The sequence below is a fragment of the Saimiri boliviensis genome, chromosome 21 (assembly GCF_048565385.1).
Source record: "Saimiri boliviensis isolate mSaiBol1 chromosome 21, mSaiBol1.pri, whole genome shotgun sequence".
Classification (NCBI taxonomy): Eukaryota; Metazoa; Chordata; class Mammalia; order Primates; family Cebidae; genus Saimiri; species Saimiri boliviensis.
In genome coordinates this window covers 9,864,789-9,881,381 of record NC_133469.1, presented here as the reverse complement: position 1 = coordinate 9,881,381, position 16,593 = coordinate 9,864,789, and the positions used below count along the sequence as shown (strand labels likewise).

The following is a 16,593-nucleotide window of genomic DNA, read 5'->3' as shown; positions in this document are numbered from 1 at the left end:
GTCCCTCCCTCTTGCTCTCCCTGACGTCAGTTGGAAGGCGTGTGAGTGAGTGAGGGGCTGAGGTACCGCCCGCGAGAGCGAGAGCACACACACACACACACACACAGGCGCGCGCGCGCACACACACACACACGCGCACACACACACACACACACACACACACACACACATCTTCCAGACCCATCCCTTGCCCGCCAGCTCCACGCGCCAGAGGGAGGCAGAGCGAGGACGCCGCAGGAGGCAGTGCCTGGACCCCGGCTGCCCAGGAGAGGTGAGGGGCTGGATGGGGGCTGAGGACACTGTGCTAGAAACTGTGGCTTTGGCCAGGCCGAAGGAGAGAGGGACAAACGTGAAGGTGGGGGCTGGATGAGCCCCATTCAGCTTACAGATAGGGTGCTGGATCCCAACTGTCTCTCCCTCCCTCCTTCTCTCCCCGTGACCCCCAAACAAGGTGAGGCTGTGTGGCTCCCGTGGGAGTGTGTCTGTCTGTGTCTGGGACCTGCGTCTGGCTCAGGAAGCAGAAAGCAGCAGATACCTGCCAAGCCGCAGCCTCCTGTCTGGGAAGCAGGGGGAGAGAGGACCGCCTTGACCAGAGAAATCCTACTGCCATTTCCAGCTGCTGAAAGCAGAGTGCAGCAGGGAGGGTGGCTGGTCTTTCCCCTGGAATGCGGGACTGGGGTTGGGGCTGGGAAGGGACCGGCTGGGACAGGGAGACAGTTGAACCTGGAACATCTGTCTTATCCTGACTCGATTTTTTCCCCCAGTGTGATGGGGATAATAGTGTTAGTTGGCTTGGAGAGGTGGCTCTGTGTGGTTATTCTCTTCCCGGGGAAACACCCCACCCCGAGCCCTTGCTTCTTGCCTGCCTGCTGGTCTGCTCTGACCTCCACCCTTGCCAGGGTGCAGCCCCCGGACGGCAGGGGTGATAAGCCAGGGCCTGCTAGGACACCCCTATCGTGGGATGCAGGGACTTAGGGTGGCCTTGGCTGGTGCCAAGCCCCTGAGTGGCCTAACCCTAGCACAGGGAGTCCAGGCGGAGATAAGGGGCGACGCTGGCACCCACAAGGAGACAGCAGGTTCCTGCCAAGCTGCCAGCCTGCAGGCTCTTCCCAGGGAGAGGGGAGGGGGACACAAAGTGAGAACAATAATAAATACAGAGTGTGAACTGCTGCATCCACTGAGGCTGGGGGAGGGGAGGAGGAAGTATGCCCGGCAGGGGGTGGGCAACCTCTCTGAGAGCCTGGCATCACACTGCCTGGCTGTGATCTGGCAGGGGCCTCTCCCTGGGAAAGGGGGTCTCCAGCTTTCTGGGGGATGGGGAACTGGTTTCCCAAAACTGACTCCATCCCAGAGTCCTCTGGGCCCTCCAAATTCTGAATGTTTCCTCCTCCCAGCTTTACCCCACCCCACCCCATTTCCTTGAAGTCTTCTCCAAAAATGTCTGTTTTCCTTATCTGCCTACTTTGACCCATCTTCACCCTCTTCAAAAAAAAAAAAAAAAAAGACAGGAACTGCCTGCTTGTTGGCTTGGGAAAGGCCAGAAAACAGTTTTGCCCACAGAGGGCTCTCCCAGGCTTGGAGAGAGATGGCTAGGCAATGTTCGTGGAAGCGCAGGGGGATTCCCTGAGGGGGACTTGGGGACACTCTCAGATGGCTGGTGGGGAAGGGACACCTGCCAGCCAGTCTGTAGTAGTGCCCCCAGGGTGGCACCCAGCAGAGGGCGCTCAGGACCTCGCTGAGCTCTGGTATTGGCTGAGCCAGTTATGTCCATGGTCACAACCAGGGCAGCCAGGACCCAGAGCCTTGTAGGAATGCGGCTTGGGCAGTTCAGACCTTTGTCCATGCTGAGCAGCAAAATGGGAGACTAAGAGTAGTAGGGAGTTCATCTGCTTTGGGGTCACACTGATTTGAGTTCAAGTTCAGATGCTCTATGCATGACTTTGACCAGTCTATTCCTCTCTCTAGGGTCTCAAAATGGGAAAGTGACTTGCCTAGGGTCACACAGCCAAGCAGAGGTGGGACTGGTTTGTGAACCTGGCTCTCCCCGTGCTGTCCTGGCTTCCCCCCTCCACCCAAGCCAAAGAAGCCCAAAGGCCTTAACCATATCGGTTCCCCAGGACAGCCTGGGCATGTGACAGGGAGGAGGACTACAGGGTCTCTTAAATAATTAAGCTCAAGTATTGGCTGGGGCAGCGCCCCCAGGCACAGATGCAGGCACACAGGCTGCATGGGGGAAGGAACCAGGTTTAATCAGGTCACCTCGGGCTGCAAGAGCAGCTCAGACAGTGATGTATTTTAAGGAGCATCTGGGAGGCTGGGTGAGGGGGAGGAGCCAGGGAAGCGTCAGCTCCTGCCCAGGGGTCCTGAGTTGGTTTTCTCACCCTCCCAGGGCCCACTGTACATAAGTCTCCGATGTTCAGGAAGCCCTGCCATCGTCATCCTTGTGTTCCCCGTCCTTTCTTTTTTTTTTTTTTTTTTTTTTTGAGACGGAGTTTCGCCCTTGTTACCCAGGCTGGAGTGCAATGGCGTGATCTCGGCTCACCGCAACCTCCGCCTCCTGGGCTCAGGCAATTCTCCTGCCTCAGCCTCCTGAGTAGCTGGGATTACAGGCACGTGCCACCATGCCAAGCTAATTTTTTGCACTTTTAGTAGAGACGGGGTTTCACCATGTTGACCAGGATGGGCTCGATCTCTCGACCTCGTGATCCACCCGCCTCGGCCTCCCAAAGTGCTGAGATTACAGGCTTGAGCCACCGTGCCCGGAGCCCTTTCTATTTTTAAGCAACCGTACCCAGCCCTCCCATCTGCTCCCCTGTGATGGGGGCTTGGGGCTGGGACATTTTTATTGGGGGAGTTGTTTTTAAGCTTAGCAGAGCTGGCAAGTGACTCACCCAAGGTCATGGTCTGAGTCAGCACAAAGCCAGAAATAAAAGCCCGAGTCCTGACTCCCCAGGAATTCCACACCCCACTCCTCCTTCTCCAGGGGAGGGTGGGTGCCACCCTCAAGGAATGGCTGGTCTTCACCTCCCTAGACATCTCCAGAGGGCAGACATGCTGCACCTGACCTGCTGTGTGAGCTCAGTGAGCCTCTCAACCTCTCTGAGCCTCAGTTTACTCTTCAGAAGAATGGGTGTACTAGTGATAGTTACTGCATGGGGTTCTTTTGAGATCAAAGTGAAAAAATGGGGCAAAGGGCTTGGCTCATGGTCAATATCAACAGATCACTAGATGGTGGTTGAGGCTCACGTCAGGACTTCCCAGGCTTCATTTTAATCATCTGTGTCTATTCCCTGCACTGGAACAGACAACTAAGGACAGCTGTCACCCTCACATTTGTTGTCCTGGTGCCTGCAATCAGTTTGATTTCATTTACATGTGTGTTTTGAAAACCTCAGAGGAGAGTTGGCCTGACCTTCATCAGTCATCTGTACTAGTGATGGTGCACGTAGCTGAAGAGAAAGGTGAGGCCCAGAGAGGGGCAGGTGCCTGCTTCAGGTCACACAGCACTGGGTGGCTTAGCAGGCTGTCTTTCCCAGATTTTCCCAGACTAAGAGAGATTCTCATGGTCAAGAGAGGATCATACGGTCAGGCGTGGTGGCTCGTGTCTATAACCCCAGCACACTGGGAGGCCAAGAGTGGGTGGATCACCTGAGGTAAAGAGTTTAAGACCAGCCTGGCCAACACGGTAAAACCCTGTCTCTACTAAAAATACAAAAATTAGCTGGGTGTAGTAGCATGCACCTGTAATCCCAGCTACTTGGGAGGCTGCATCAGGAGAATCACTTGAACCTGGAAGATGGAGGTTTCAGTGAGCTGAGATCACACCACTGCACTCCAGCCTGGATGCCAGAGTGAGACTCAGTGTCAAAAACAACAACAACAACAACAACAACAACAAGGGCGAGGTGGCTCACACCTTTAATTCCAACACCAATGCAGTGGCTCACAAGGTCAGAAAATCAAGACCAGCCTGGTCAATATGGTGAAACCCCGTCTCTAATAAAAACACAAAAATCAGCTGGGCGTGGTGGCAGGTGCCTGTAATCTCAGCTACTCAGGCGGCTGAGGCAGCAGAATCACTTGAACCCAGAGGGTGAAGGTTGCAGTGAGCTGAGATTGCACTGCTGCACTCCAACCTGGGTGACAGAGTAAGACTCTGTCTCAAAAAAAAAAAAAAAAAAAAAAAAAGGACCATGGCCAGGCACAGTGACTCACACTGTAATCTTAGCACTTAGGGAGACTGAGGCTGATCGTGAGCCGTGATCTTGCCACTGTACTCTAGCCTGGGGACAAAGTGAGACCCTGTCTCAAAAAATAAAAAAAAATGAGAGAGGACCATGACAAACATTTCCTGCCCCATTCTCCATTCTTTTGGGGGAGCTGAGAATTGGAGCAGAGCCCCAGCATGGGCTATGGTTCATCTGCCAAGAAGGCTGAGTCACCACCCAGAGTGCCCCATGACACGCATCCAGCCTCAGGTTATCTCTAAACAGTCTGACGTTTGTTTACCTCCGGGCCCCTTTGTCTGCAGTCAGTCAGTTGGGGTCTGGCCTCCCACAGGCAAATGAAGATGAGTTTGGCTCAGAGCCCAAACGCAGGGCCAGGGGTGTAAGGAGATGCACATTCACAGGGGGACCCTTGATGCAGCTCTGTGGTTCCTCCCAACTTGGGTAGGATGTTAAGATGAGCCCCATTTGACAGATGAGGAAACTGAGGCACAAAATGGGAGGGTTGGCTGGGTACAGTGGCTCATGCCTGTAATCCCAGTACTTTGGGAGGCCAGGGTGGGTGGATCACCTGTGGTCAGGAGTTCAAGACCACCCTGGCCAACATGGTAAAACCTCATCTCTACTAAAACACACACACACACACACACACACACACTAGTTAGGTGTGGTGGGAGGCGCCTGTAATCTCAGCTACTTGGGAGGCTGAGCCAGGAGAATCACTGGAACCCAGGAGGCAGAGGTTACAGTGAGCCCAGATCGCACCACTGCACTCCAGTCTGGGCAACAGAGCCAGACTCTCTCAGGGGGCCGGAGGGGGCAGGGAAGTGAGGGTCACAAAGCTGGGTTGCAGTGGAGCCAGGATTTAAACTCAAGCAGTCTGGGGCCCAGGCTGCCCTCTTACCTGACTGCTGGTTCTGAAGGGCATTATTCCTGGCAGGAGATGGCCCCAGAAGGACGCACGAAATCCCCCTGGAGCTGGCCTTTAGCTCTGTTTGAGTGGAAACAAATGTTCTAGAAGCATATCAGTTTCTCTGCTCTTGGGGGAGTTTATTTTCCCATTTAGTTTCTCAGAGAAAGTCCTTTTGGAAAAACTCCAGCCTCATCTTGGCTGAACCAGGAACAGAATTTATCTTCACAGGAAGAGCACAGGTTTACTGTTAGACCGACCTGGGGCTCTGTCACCCACTGTGTGACTGGGCAAGTCACTCACCCTCTTTGAGCCTCAGCTACCTCATCTGTAAAATGGAGAAATTGTAATTTCAACTCTATAGGGTAACTGGGAGGCTGAAACGTAGAAAAGATTTTCTGTAAAGACTTTTGCACAGTACATGGCATTCAGCCAATGAAAGCCTCATTTTCACTTGCCCTCTTTGGCAGCAATGCTCTGGAGAGGCAGGGTCTGAACTGGAGGCTTGCTCCATATCTCCCTGTTCCCTTCTCTCTGGTCTCCTGGGTTGCTGGGCATTGTGCAGGTCCTCCAAGCCCAGGCCCTGGCAGGGCCCAGAGAGGGAAAGGCCCTGTACCAGGTCACATAGTAGGTCAGTAGCAAGGCAGGGCCTGGACACAGGACTCCTGTCTTCCCACTCAAAGGCCCCAGAGTCAGATCATGCTGATTCAAATTCTGGCTCAGTTTTTGATGGATGGGTTTGTGGCCTTGAGTGAGTGATTTAACCTCTCTGAGCCTCGGTTTCCTCATCTGCAAAGTGGAGTCATAATAGCACCAGGCTTGAAGAGCAGTTGCAGGAATTAAACAAAACAAGAGACTGTGGAGCTGTGAGGGGTTGGGAGATCCTTAGGGAAGAAGAGACGATGAGTGAATGGTGGGCTTGGCCCAGCTTGGCTGGGTCTCTCCTTTCCCAACTCCCTCTCCCCTTGACACCCAATTCCATAGCCCTGTCTGGGAGAAGCAGGCTCTCACCCAGCACCCAGCCTCTACTCAGTGCTTCTCACATCCCATCTCCATTCTCATTTGATCCTCAAAAGAGCCCTTGGAGGAGAGAGTCTCTCTCTCTATTTTTTTTTTTTTTTTTTTGGGACAGGGTCTTGCTCTGTTGCCCAGGCTGGAGTGCAGTAGCTTGATCACCATTCACTGCAGCCTCGACCTCCTGGGCTCAAGCAATCCTCCCACTTTAGCCTCCTGAGTAGCTGGGACCATAGGCATGCACCACTACACCTAGCTAATTTTTTTTTTTAAGACTGTGTCTCACTTTATCCCCCAGACTGCAGTGAAGAGGCACGATCTCGGCTCACTGCAGCCTTGACCTACCCAGTCCAAACGATCCTGCTGCCTCAGATGTCCAAGTAGCTGGGACTACATGTGCACCACCACCATGCCCAGCTAATTTGTGTATTTTTTGTAGACATGAGGTTTCACTATGTTGCCCCGGCTGGTCTTGAGCTCCTGGGCTTACATGATCCTCCTGCCTGGGTCTCCCAAAGTGCTGGGATTGTAGGCGTGAGCCATCTTGCCGGCTGGGGGAGGATTTTTTGTGATCCCCATTTTCCAGATTAGGGAAACTGAGGCTGCAGTGGGAGATGGGGAGAAGCCTGTTCTCTCTGTCTTTTTTTTTTTTTTTTGAGACGGAGTTTCACTCTTGTTACCCAGGCTCGAGTGCAATGGCGCGATCTCGGCTCACCACAACCTCCGCCTCCTGGGTTCAGGCAATTCTCCTGCCTCAGCCTCCTGAGTAGCTGGGATTACAGGCACGCACCACCATGCCCAGCTAATTTTTTTGTATTTTTTTAGTAGAGATGGGGTTTCACCATGTTGACCAGGATGGTCTCGATCTCTTGACCTCGTGATCCACCCACCTCGGCCTCCCAAAGTGCTGGGATTACAGGCTTGAGCCACCGCGCCCGGCCTATGTTCTCTGTTTTGTGGAAGCTGCCTGTCTCCCGCCCCTGCTGAGCTCCTGCCTGGAGGCTGACACGCTGCCTCCTCTTGGTCCTTCCTGTCTTTGCTGTGGCTCTTCTGCCTCCCCTCTGCTGTCTGGTCTCTCTGCCATCTGAGAGCCCATCGTGGGGAGGCTGCCCTCAACCCTGGCCCAGAGTCATCAGTGGGTCTTTCCCCCATCCCTGCTGCCTACTTAGCATGAGGCCCCAGAGCTGCACGGTCACTTGGGTGGGAGGCCTGGCTGGCCAGAGCAGTCCCCAACTCAGCTGCATCTCCCTGGTAACCACCGTGAGCTGCATCTCCTCCTCCCCATCCTCCTCTTCCCTCCCTGCCCTCTATGGCCTCCCAGCACTGGCTGTCACTGCCAAGCACAATACCAGGCCTGGGAAAACTGCAGTCAGGAGGCCAGGATCACCCTGCTTCCTAGAGAGACGGAGGCAGGGCCTCTGTTCCCATCACCTGCCACCCCTCACCCAGGTGGGGCAGGTGGCACTCTAGAAGTGCACTGTAGGATGCCTGGTGCTTCCCAGCTGTGTCATCTCAGGTAACTTCGCTGCCCTGTCTTTTTTTGGTAACAGCTTTACTGAGCTATTGTTCACATACCATAAAATTCACCTGCTTAAGGCGTTCAGTTCAGTTGTTTTTAGTACATTCACAGAGTTGTGCAGCCATCACCACAGCCAATTATAGAACATTTTCATTCCCCAAAAAGAAACCCTCTTACCCATTGGCAGCTCTCCCCTCTCCCTCCTCCCCAGCCTTGGTGACTACCAGTCAACTTCCTATCTATGAGGATTTGCCTCAGAGACAGAATCATGCCATCTGTGTTTTTTGGGGGGACTGGCTTCTTCTCTGTGACCTTGCAAACATTCTAGCATAATGTTTGCAGGGTTCATCCAGGGTGTAGCATGAATCAGTATTTCTTCTTTTCTTTTTCTTATGGCCAAGTGCTAGTCTACCATGTGGCTAGACCATCATTTATTATTATCCATTCATCTGCTGATGGGCGCAGGCTGTTTTCACGTGTTGGCTGCTGTGAATGAGCACTGGTGTGACCATTCATGAACCTTCATGTCCAGGTGTTTGTGTGGTTGCTTCTTTTTTTTGTTTTGGAGACAGAGTCTCGCTTGGTCACCCACACTGGAGTGCAGTGGTGTGATCTTGGCTCACTGCAACCTCCGCCTCCTGGGTTGAAGCGATTTTCGTGCCTCAGCCTCACGAGTAGCTGGGACTACAGGCATATGCCACCACACCTTTTTTTTTTGTTTGTTTTAGACGGAGTCTCACTTTTTTTTTTTTTTTTTTTTTAGACGGAGTCTCACTCTGTCACCCAGGCTGGAGTGCAGTGATGTGATCTCAGCTTACTGCAACCTCCACCTCCTGGGTTCAAGCGATTCTTCTGTCTCAGCCTCCCAGGTAGCTGGGATTACAGGCATGCGCCATCATGCCCAGCTAATTTTTGTATTTTTTTTTTTTTTTTTTTTGAGACAGAGTTTCACTCTTGTTACCCTGGCTGGAGTGCAATGGCATGATCTTGGCTCACCACAACCTCCGCCTCCTGGGTTCAGGCAATTCTCCTGCCTCAGCTTCCTGAGTAGCTGGGATTACAGGCACGCGCCACCATGCCCAACTAATTTTTTTGTATTTTTAGTAGAGACGGGGTTTCACCATGTTGACCAGGATGGTCTCGATCTTTTTGACCTTGTGATCCACCTGCCTCGGCCTCCCAGAGTGCTGGGATTACAGGCTTGAGCCACCGTGCCCGGCCAATTTTTGTATTTTTAATAGAGATAGGGTCTCACCATGTTGGCCAGGATGGTCTCAATCTCCTGATCTCAGGTAATCTACCTGCCTTGGCTTCCCAAAGTGCTTGGATTACAGGCGGGAGCCACCACGCCCAGCCCGACTAATTTTTGTATTTTTAGTAGAGATGGTGTTTCATCATGTTAGCCAGGCTGGTCTCAAACTCGTGACCTCAAGTGATCTGCCCACCTCGGCCTCCCAAAGTGCTGGGATTACAGTTATGAGCCACTGCATCCAGCCGTGTGTGTGATTGCTTCATGAAGCTTCCATTTTCTTCTCTCCAAAATAAGGGTGAAAAGCCTGGTTTGCCTTGCCTCCTGGAGTGAGCTCAGACTGAAAAGCCCCACATCAGTCTTTTCAGAGTTGAGGGGCTATGAGGGGAGCCAGGCCCAGGGCTCTCCCGCCCTCCTGGCTGGAGGGGGAGGGTTTTGGGAAGAGGGAGGATACTTCTCTACTTCCATCACCAGGGATGACAGAGCCAGCTCAGCATCTTGGCTCAGAAAATTTCCACTCACTGTATAATCTTGAGCAGAGGCCAGAAGACCTGCTCCAATGAACTCCTGGACTCATCCAAGCCTGCCATGCAGTGTGTTCAGGATTTTTGAGCTCTGGACTCCGAAGAAACCTTATAGGAAGCTGCTGGGTGATTTTCCTTCCTTGGGAACTCCAAGCTCTGGGGCAGAAGGGGTATGAAATGGAGGCCACAGGCTTGTAATCTTAGCACTTTGGGAGGCTGAGGCAGGTGGATTACCTGAGGTCAGGAGTTCGAGACCAGCCTGGCCAACATGTTGAAAACCCATCTTTACTAAAAATACAAAAATTAGCCATGTGTGGTGGCATGCACCTGTAATCCCAGCTACTTGGGAGGCTGAGGCAGAAGGATCACTTGAACCCAGGAGGTGGAAGTTGCAGTGAGCCAAGATCACACCATTGCACTCCAGCCTGGGTGACAAAGCAAGAGTCTGTCTCAAACAAAGAAACAACTACCTGATGTGGTGGTACATGCTTGTAGTTCCATCTACTTGGGAGGCTGAGGTGGGAGGATCGATTGAGCCCAGGAGATGGAGGCTGCAGTGAGTCATGATCATGTCAGAGTTCCCCAGCCTGGATGAGTTCCTGTCTCAAAAAAAAAAAAAAGCCCCATTTTACAGAACAGAAAACAGAATCAGAGGTTAAAAGTGTTCACCGGCCAGGCGCAGTGGCTCAAGCCTGTAATCCCAGCACTTTGGGAGGCCGAGGCGGGTGGATCACGAGGTCAAGAGATCGAGACCATCCTGGTCAACATGGTGAAACCCTGTCTCTACTAAAAATACTAAAAATTAGCTGGGCATGGTGGCGTGTGCCTGTAATTCCAGCTACTCAGGAGGCTGAGGCAGGAGAATTGCCCGAACCCAGGAGGCGGAGGTTGCGGTGAGCCGAGATCGCGCCATTGCACTCCAGCCTGGGTAACAAGAGCGAAACTCCGTCTCAAAAAAAAAAAAAAAAAAAAAAAAATTAGCCGGATATGGTGGGTGCCTGTAATCTCAGCTACTCAGGAGGCTGAGACAGGAGAATCATTTGAACTGGGGAGGTAGAGGCTGCAGTGAGCTGAGATCACCATTGCACTCCAGCCTAGGCAACAAGAGCAAAATTCTGTCTGAAAAAAAATAATGTTGACCTGGGCCAAGGCCATGTAGCCAGAAGGTGAAGGATGCAAGATTCAAACCCAGGCCTGGGTCTGGAGCCCACACTCCCACCCACCATGTTGGAGCTGATATGTGGTTTGGCTTGCTTGAGGTCATCAAGTTGTAGGTGACAAAAGCTGAGATTTGAATCCAGACGTGTGACTCTGAAACAACTGACCCTTATGCCGAACCATATTCCAGACCACTGGCCACCCTACCGAGCCACCTCCCAGGCCCCTGGACTTAAGAGAATTGAACTACACACTGGACTTAGGGGTCATATGATCCCTAGTTTTGTTTTTCTGGTGAGGACGCTGAGCCTCAATGGGGTTCTTTGTGCCTTGAAGTCACGCTGTGAGGATAACAGGTGGGACCAGCCCTCCTGACTGTGGCCAGGGTCCAGGAGCAGCTCCCCTGGACTGGACTCACCTGTGCCTCTTTCTTCCTCTTCCAGACGGAGCCTGTGGCTGCTGAGGCCGCAGAGCAGGGCCAGGCCGGGCCCTGCCCGCAAGGACGCCCAAACCTCTCACCGGCCCCTGGGCCCCAGAGCCCACCAGGCTCTCCTGCTGGCCCCACCATGACTTCGGAGTCCACATCACCCCCAGTTGTGCCCCCGCTCCACTCCCCCAAGTCCCCAGTCTGGCCCACCTTCCCCTTCCACCGGGAGGGCAGCAGAGTCTGGGAGCGGGGTGGTGTCTCGCTTCGGGACCTACCCAGCCCTCTGCCCACCAAGCGGACCAGGACCTATTCAGCGTGAGTACCTGCTCCTTGCCCAGACCCTTGACATTTACCAGGACAGGGGCTGACTATCTCTATCCTCTTCCAACCCCAGTTGTCCTCACCAGGGACAGGAGAACTGTGTGTGGACCTTCCAGTAACTGCAGTGTTTGTCCCGTCCATCCATTCATCCATCCATCCACCCACCCATCCATCCATCCATCCACCCATCTATCCTCCTATTCATCCATCCATCCATCCACACATCCACCCACCAGCCCACCCATCCACCCTTCCATCCATCCATCCACCCACCCATCCATCCATCCATTCAGCCAGCCAGCCAGCCAACTGTTCATCCATCCATCTGTCCCATCCATCTATCCATCTATCCATCTACCCACCCATCTATCCATCCCTCCACCCATCCCTCCACCCATCCACCCACCCATCCATCCATCCATCCACCCATCTATCCTGTTCACCCATCCATCAATCAATCCATCAATCAATCCATCAATCCACCCATCCATCTGTCCATCCATCCAGCCATCTATTTCTTTTTTTTTCTTTCTTTTTTTTTTTTTTTTTGAGACAGAGTTTCGCTCTTGTTACCCAGGCTGGAGTGCAATGGCACGATCTCGGCTCACCGCAACCTCCGCCTCCTGGGTTCAGGCAATTCTCCTGCCTCAGCTTCCTGAGCAGCTGGGACTACAGGCACGCGCCACCATGCCCAGCTAATTTTTTGTATTTTGAGTAGAGACGGGGTTTCACCATGTTGACCAGGATGGTCTCGATCTCTTGACCTAGTGATCCACCCGCCTCAGCCTCCCAAAGTGCTGAGATTACAGGCTTGAGCCACCGCGCCCGGCTCCAGCCATCTATTTCACAAAGATTTACTGAGTTCCTGACCAGGGGGGATCCAGTGATGAATAAGACAAAGTCCCAGCCCACAAGCTGCTTACAATCCAGGGGGAACTTGTTTGCCATCCATTACCACCTAGCAGGGTTAGAGGTGAGGACCCAGCATGGGGTATGAGAAGAGATGATGTCCTGGTTGGGTTTGGAAGATGTATCATGTGAAGAAGGGAGCTTGTGGTTCCAGGCAGATGGCACCACATGGGCAAAACCCAAGACATGGAGTTAACCTTTGGAGAGGGTGGGCAGGCGGGACAAAGACTAGCCCTGGGCCTTTGGGGTAGATGACAGATGAGGTCACATGGAGTAGTAATATGGGTCCATATGGAGGAGGCCAAAGGATCTTTTGAGAAGAACGGGGTCTTGCTCTGTCACCAAGGCTGGAGTGCAGTGGTGTAATCACTGCAGCCTAGACTTCCCGGGCTTAAGTGATCCTTCCACTTCAGCCTCCTGAGTGGCTGGGACTACTGGCGCATGCCACCAACCCCAGCTAATTTTTTTTTTTTTTAATTTTGGGGCCAGACACGGTGGTTCATGCCTGTAATCCCAGCACTTTGGTAGATTGAGGCAGGCAGATCAGTTGAGGCCAGGAGTTCAAGCCAGTCTGGCCAACATGGCCAAACACTGCAAAACCCTGTATTTACTAAAAATGCAAAAATTAAGTAATTTAAGCATATCCTAAGAGTGACAGCAAAAAAAAGAGAGAAAAAAAAAAAGAAAGAAAAAAGAAAAAGAAAAAAAAAGAAAGAAAAACAATTAGCCAGGCATGGTGGTGGTACCTGTCATCCCAGCTACTCAGGAGGCTGAGGCACGAGAATCACTTAAACTTGAGAGGCGGAGGTTGCAGTGAACTGAGACTGTGCTCCCTGCATTCCAGTCTAGGTGACACAGCAAGACCTTGTCTAAAAAAATAAAAAAATTTTTTTTGTAGAGATGGGAGGTCTCCCTATTTTGCCCAGGCTAGTCTCAAACTCCTAGGACAAAGCAATCCTCCCACCTCAGCCTCCTAAAGTGTTGGGATTACAGGTGTGAGACAGCATGCCTGGCCTCATTATCCTTGAATGGGAATCACTGTGTGGTTTCTGGCCTGGGGCAAGTTTCCCAGCCCTGAGGCAGGCTCAGCAGAAAGGGCTCAGGAACGTGTAGGGGCTGGGAGGGATGACTCAGGCCACAGCTCCAATCCCACTACCCTCTCTCCAGGACAGCCCGTGCCTCAGCTGGCCCCGTGTTCAAGGGCGTTTGTAAGCAGTTCTCACGCGCTCAGGGCCATGGCTTCATCACCCCCGAGAACGGGTCCGAGGACATCTTTGTGCACGTGTCTGAGTGAGTCCCCTTCACCTCCTTGTTCTTGGCCCCTGCCCTAGCGTCCCCCACGGTGCCTCAAAAATTTTGTCACCCAGGCTGGAATGCAGTGATGCATTCTCAGCTCACTACAACCTCCACCTCCCAAGTCCAGGCAATTCTCTGCCTCAGCCTCCCAAGAAGCTGGAATTACAGGCATCTGCCACCATGCCTGGATAATTTTTGTATTTTCAGTAGAGACAGGGTTTCATCATCTTGGCCAGGCTAGTCTTGAACTCCTGACCTTGTGATCCACCCACCTCATCCTCCCAAAGTGCTGGGATTACAGGCCTGAGCCACTGCACCAGGCCCTGAGGTCTGTTTTCTTGGCACCTTTTCTGTCCTCTGAGTAGGGGCTGAGGGTGCGTTTTGGGAGGAGGGCTGGGAGCAGGTGGGGAGTGGACACGTGGACCCCAGAAGCCTGGGAGCCAGTGGCTGGGCCCTGGATCCTGTTCCAGCATCGCGGGAGCCTAAGAGGGCTGGGCCAGCTCCTGAGCCTCTCAGCCTGGAAAAGTCCTTCAGGCAGGTAGGCCAGGAAGTAGAGATGGCTAGGCCTGGTGCCATCCACTCCTAATGCCAAGAGGACCTGGGGAGGTCACTGAGCTTCTCGGAGCTTTAGGGACCTCCCTTGTGCCCTTTCACATCTCAGTCCCTAAGGGACCCAGAAAAGGAGGTACAGCTTATGGGTTCCATATTTTTTGAGACTCACTCTGTCACCCAGGCTGGAGCGCAATGGTACAATCTCAGCTCACTGCAACCTCCACCTCCTGGGTACAAACAATTCTCCTGCCTCAGCTTCCAAGTAGCTGGGACTACAGGCACAAGCCACCACACCTGGCTAATTTTTGTATTTTTAGTAGAGATGGGGTTTCACCATGTTGGCCAGGCTGATCTCAAATACTGACCTCAGGTGATTTACCTGCCTTGGCCTCCCAAAGTACTGTGATTACAGGCATGAGCCACCATGCCCATGAGTCCCATTTTACAGATTCGGGAGCTGAGGTTCTGAGAAGCAAGGCTTGGCCAGGCTTCCTGGCCTAGCCAGGCTTAGGGCCAGGCTGTCCCCGAGGCCAGGCCGCAGGGTTGTCTGGGCCACAGGGCCTGCTGCTGGGCTGACACCCCCCTCTCCTGCCTGCCAGCATCGAGGGGGAGTACGTGCCAGTGGAGGGCGACGAGGTGACCTACAAGATGTGCCCCATCCCGCCCAAGAACCAGAAGTTCCAGGCTGTGGAGGTGGTGCTCACTCAGCTGGCCCCCCACACTCCACATGAGACGTGGTCTGGCCAGGTCGTGGGCTCCTAGGCTGGGTGGCTCACAGGCCAGCTGGCCAGGGGGTGGGGAGCCACACAGGGTGAACGGGCAGCAGCTGGCTCCATGCCCCACTGCCCCAGCTGATCAGTCCTTCAGTGGCCTCTGTGCACGTCTGTCTGTCTGTCTGTGCTTGTGGCTGTGAGCGTGTGCCTCCACCCACCCCATGACCTGTGACTGCTGTGTGAGCTGGCCAGGAGGTGGGTGGAGGGCGAGGCCACCAGACGTGGCTTCTCGCTGTCCACTGCCTCTGTCTTTCCCTCCCTGCCTCAGACACACAGGACCCACTTGCCCTCCTGCCTACTCATCCCCGTGGTGACTGAACCACGAGAGCCTCGCTCCCCTGGCCTCTGCCTCTGTGCTATTCACGTCTCCCTCCCTGGGCTGAGGTCCCCCACCACGGCCTGGACCCTCCCTCAGAAGCCTGGCCGGTGGGCGCTTTCGGGGAGCCTCCCAGCCTCTGGCAGGGGAAGAGGCAGACACGGAGGTGTGTGGCCCCCTCACTGCTGAGGCCAGCCTTCCTACCTGCTCTCCTCTCTCAGTGCACTGGAGAGGCAGGAAGAGGGGCCTGAGGGAGGAAGGGGTTCGGGACTCCCATTTTGCTGGCCAGTCCCTCCTCCTCGGCCTGACAGTGGCTCCGGGCTCCTCCCCCTGGGCTGTGCTGAGGTGAGCCCAGGGGTCTGCAGAGGGTGGGGGTCCGTCTCTGCAGCTTGGCTGCAGCCCTCCTTTCCCCTGACTCACAAGCCCCACTGATGCTCTGGGTCACGCCCGGCTGATGGCTGCTGAGGACGCCACGATGATGGATGAACACACATCCATCAGGCAGGGCCAGGCCCGGGCACCCATGAGGAGGGCCTGGGAGAAAGGCCCTGTGGCCCCCACATCAGCCCCTCTTCCCAAGGCCCTGATAGACCATCGGCTCAGGTGTGGCTCTTACTGCGTCCATCCCTGAAGATGTGCAGCTGTCACTGTCACCTGGAGTCCTTTTGGGGCCAAGATGTGTGTGCATCCAAGCTGGTGGGCATTCATTCACTCCCAAGCAGGGGCAAGGGTGGCCTGGCCCAGGAGGCCAAGAAGGAGGGCCCTGTCTGCCTCCACCTCTGCGCACACCCCCTGCCCACCACCCTCCCTTCTAGAGAGCACATCGCCTGACGGGGGGAAGTGGGGCCGTGGTTCAAGGAAGGGCAGGCCAGGGTGAGTAACACTGGGGGCTCAAATGCCCAACATGAGGGGATCAGTGACTGTCTAGGAGGATCCCTGGCCTTGTAGGTGCCCCAAGACCAGGGTAGAGATCAGCCGGGGTGCCTGCATCCCCCCCGCCTGCCCCCAGGGCCCATGGCACAAAATCTGGGAGCCCAGAGCTCCTGAGGTGTGCTGGTCATCCCCCTAAAATGGGCATGGCCCAACCTGTCCCATGAGGAACAAGGGCCCCTGGCCCCCTTGAGAGGGCTTGTTGGTGAGGGTTGACTCCTGGGGGCCCCCGAGGCTCCCCTCCTGTGGAGAAGCTGCCTTTTATGCCACCACTAGCAGTCAGGATATGGTGGCATAGGCCTGGGGCCACCTGGGTGGCAGGGGGGCAGCAGCTCTCATCCCCACTTACAGGCCCTGCAGCGCCCATTTGGAATTCCTCCCAAGACCTCTGGCCACCCGGATCCCCCATTCTTCCTAACACTGGCAATAAACCCTCAACTGTGACCCACTGTGGCCTGAAGCTGCCTCT

At 54.3% G+C, this 16,593-nt stretch overlaps 1 protein-coding gene across 1 annotated transcript; it reads left to right on the top strand.

Annotated features, from left to right (window-relative positions):
• Nucleotides 1-61: 61 nt before the first annotated feature.
• Nucleotides 62-16,568, top strand: CSDC2 (cold shock domain containing C2). Its single transcript, XM_003932827.4, has 4 exons — nucleotides 62-271; nucleotides 11,044-11,342; nucleotides 13,425-13,547; nucleotides 14,705-16,568. The coding sequence occupies exons 2-4, from the start codon at nucleotides 11,167-11,169 to the stop codon at nucleotides 14,865-14,867; spliced, it is 462 nt and encodes a 153-aa protein (XP_003932876.1). The 5' UTR covers nucleotides 62-271; nucleotides 11,044-11,166; the 3' UTR covers nucleotides 14,868-16,568.
• Nucleotides 16,569-16,593: the final 25 nt, after the last annotated feature.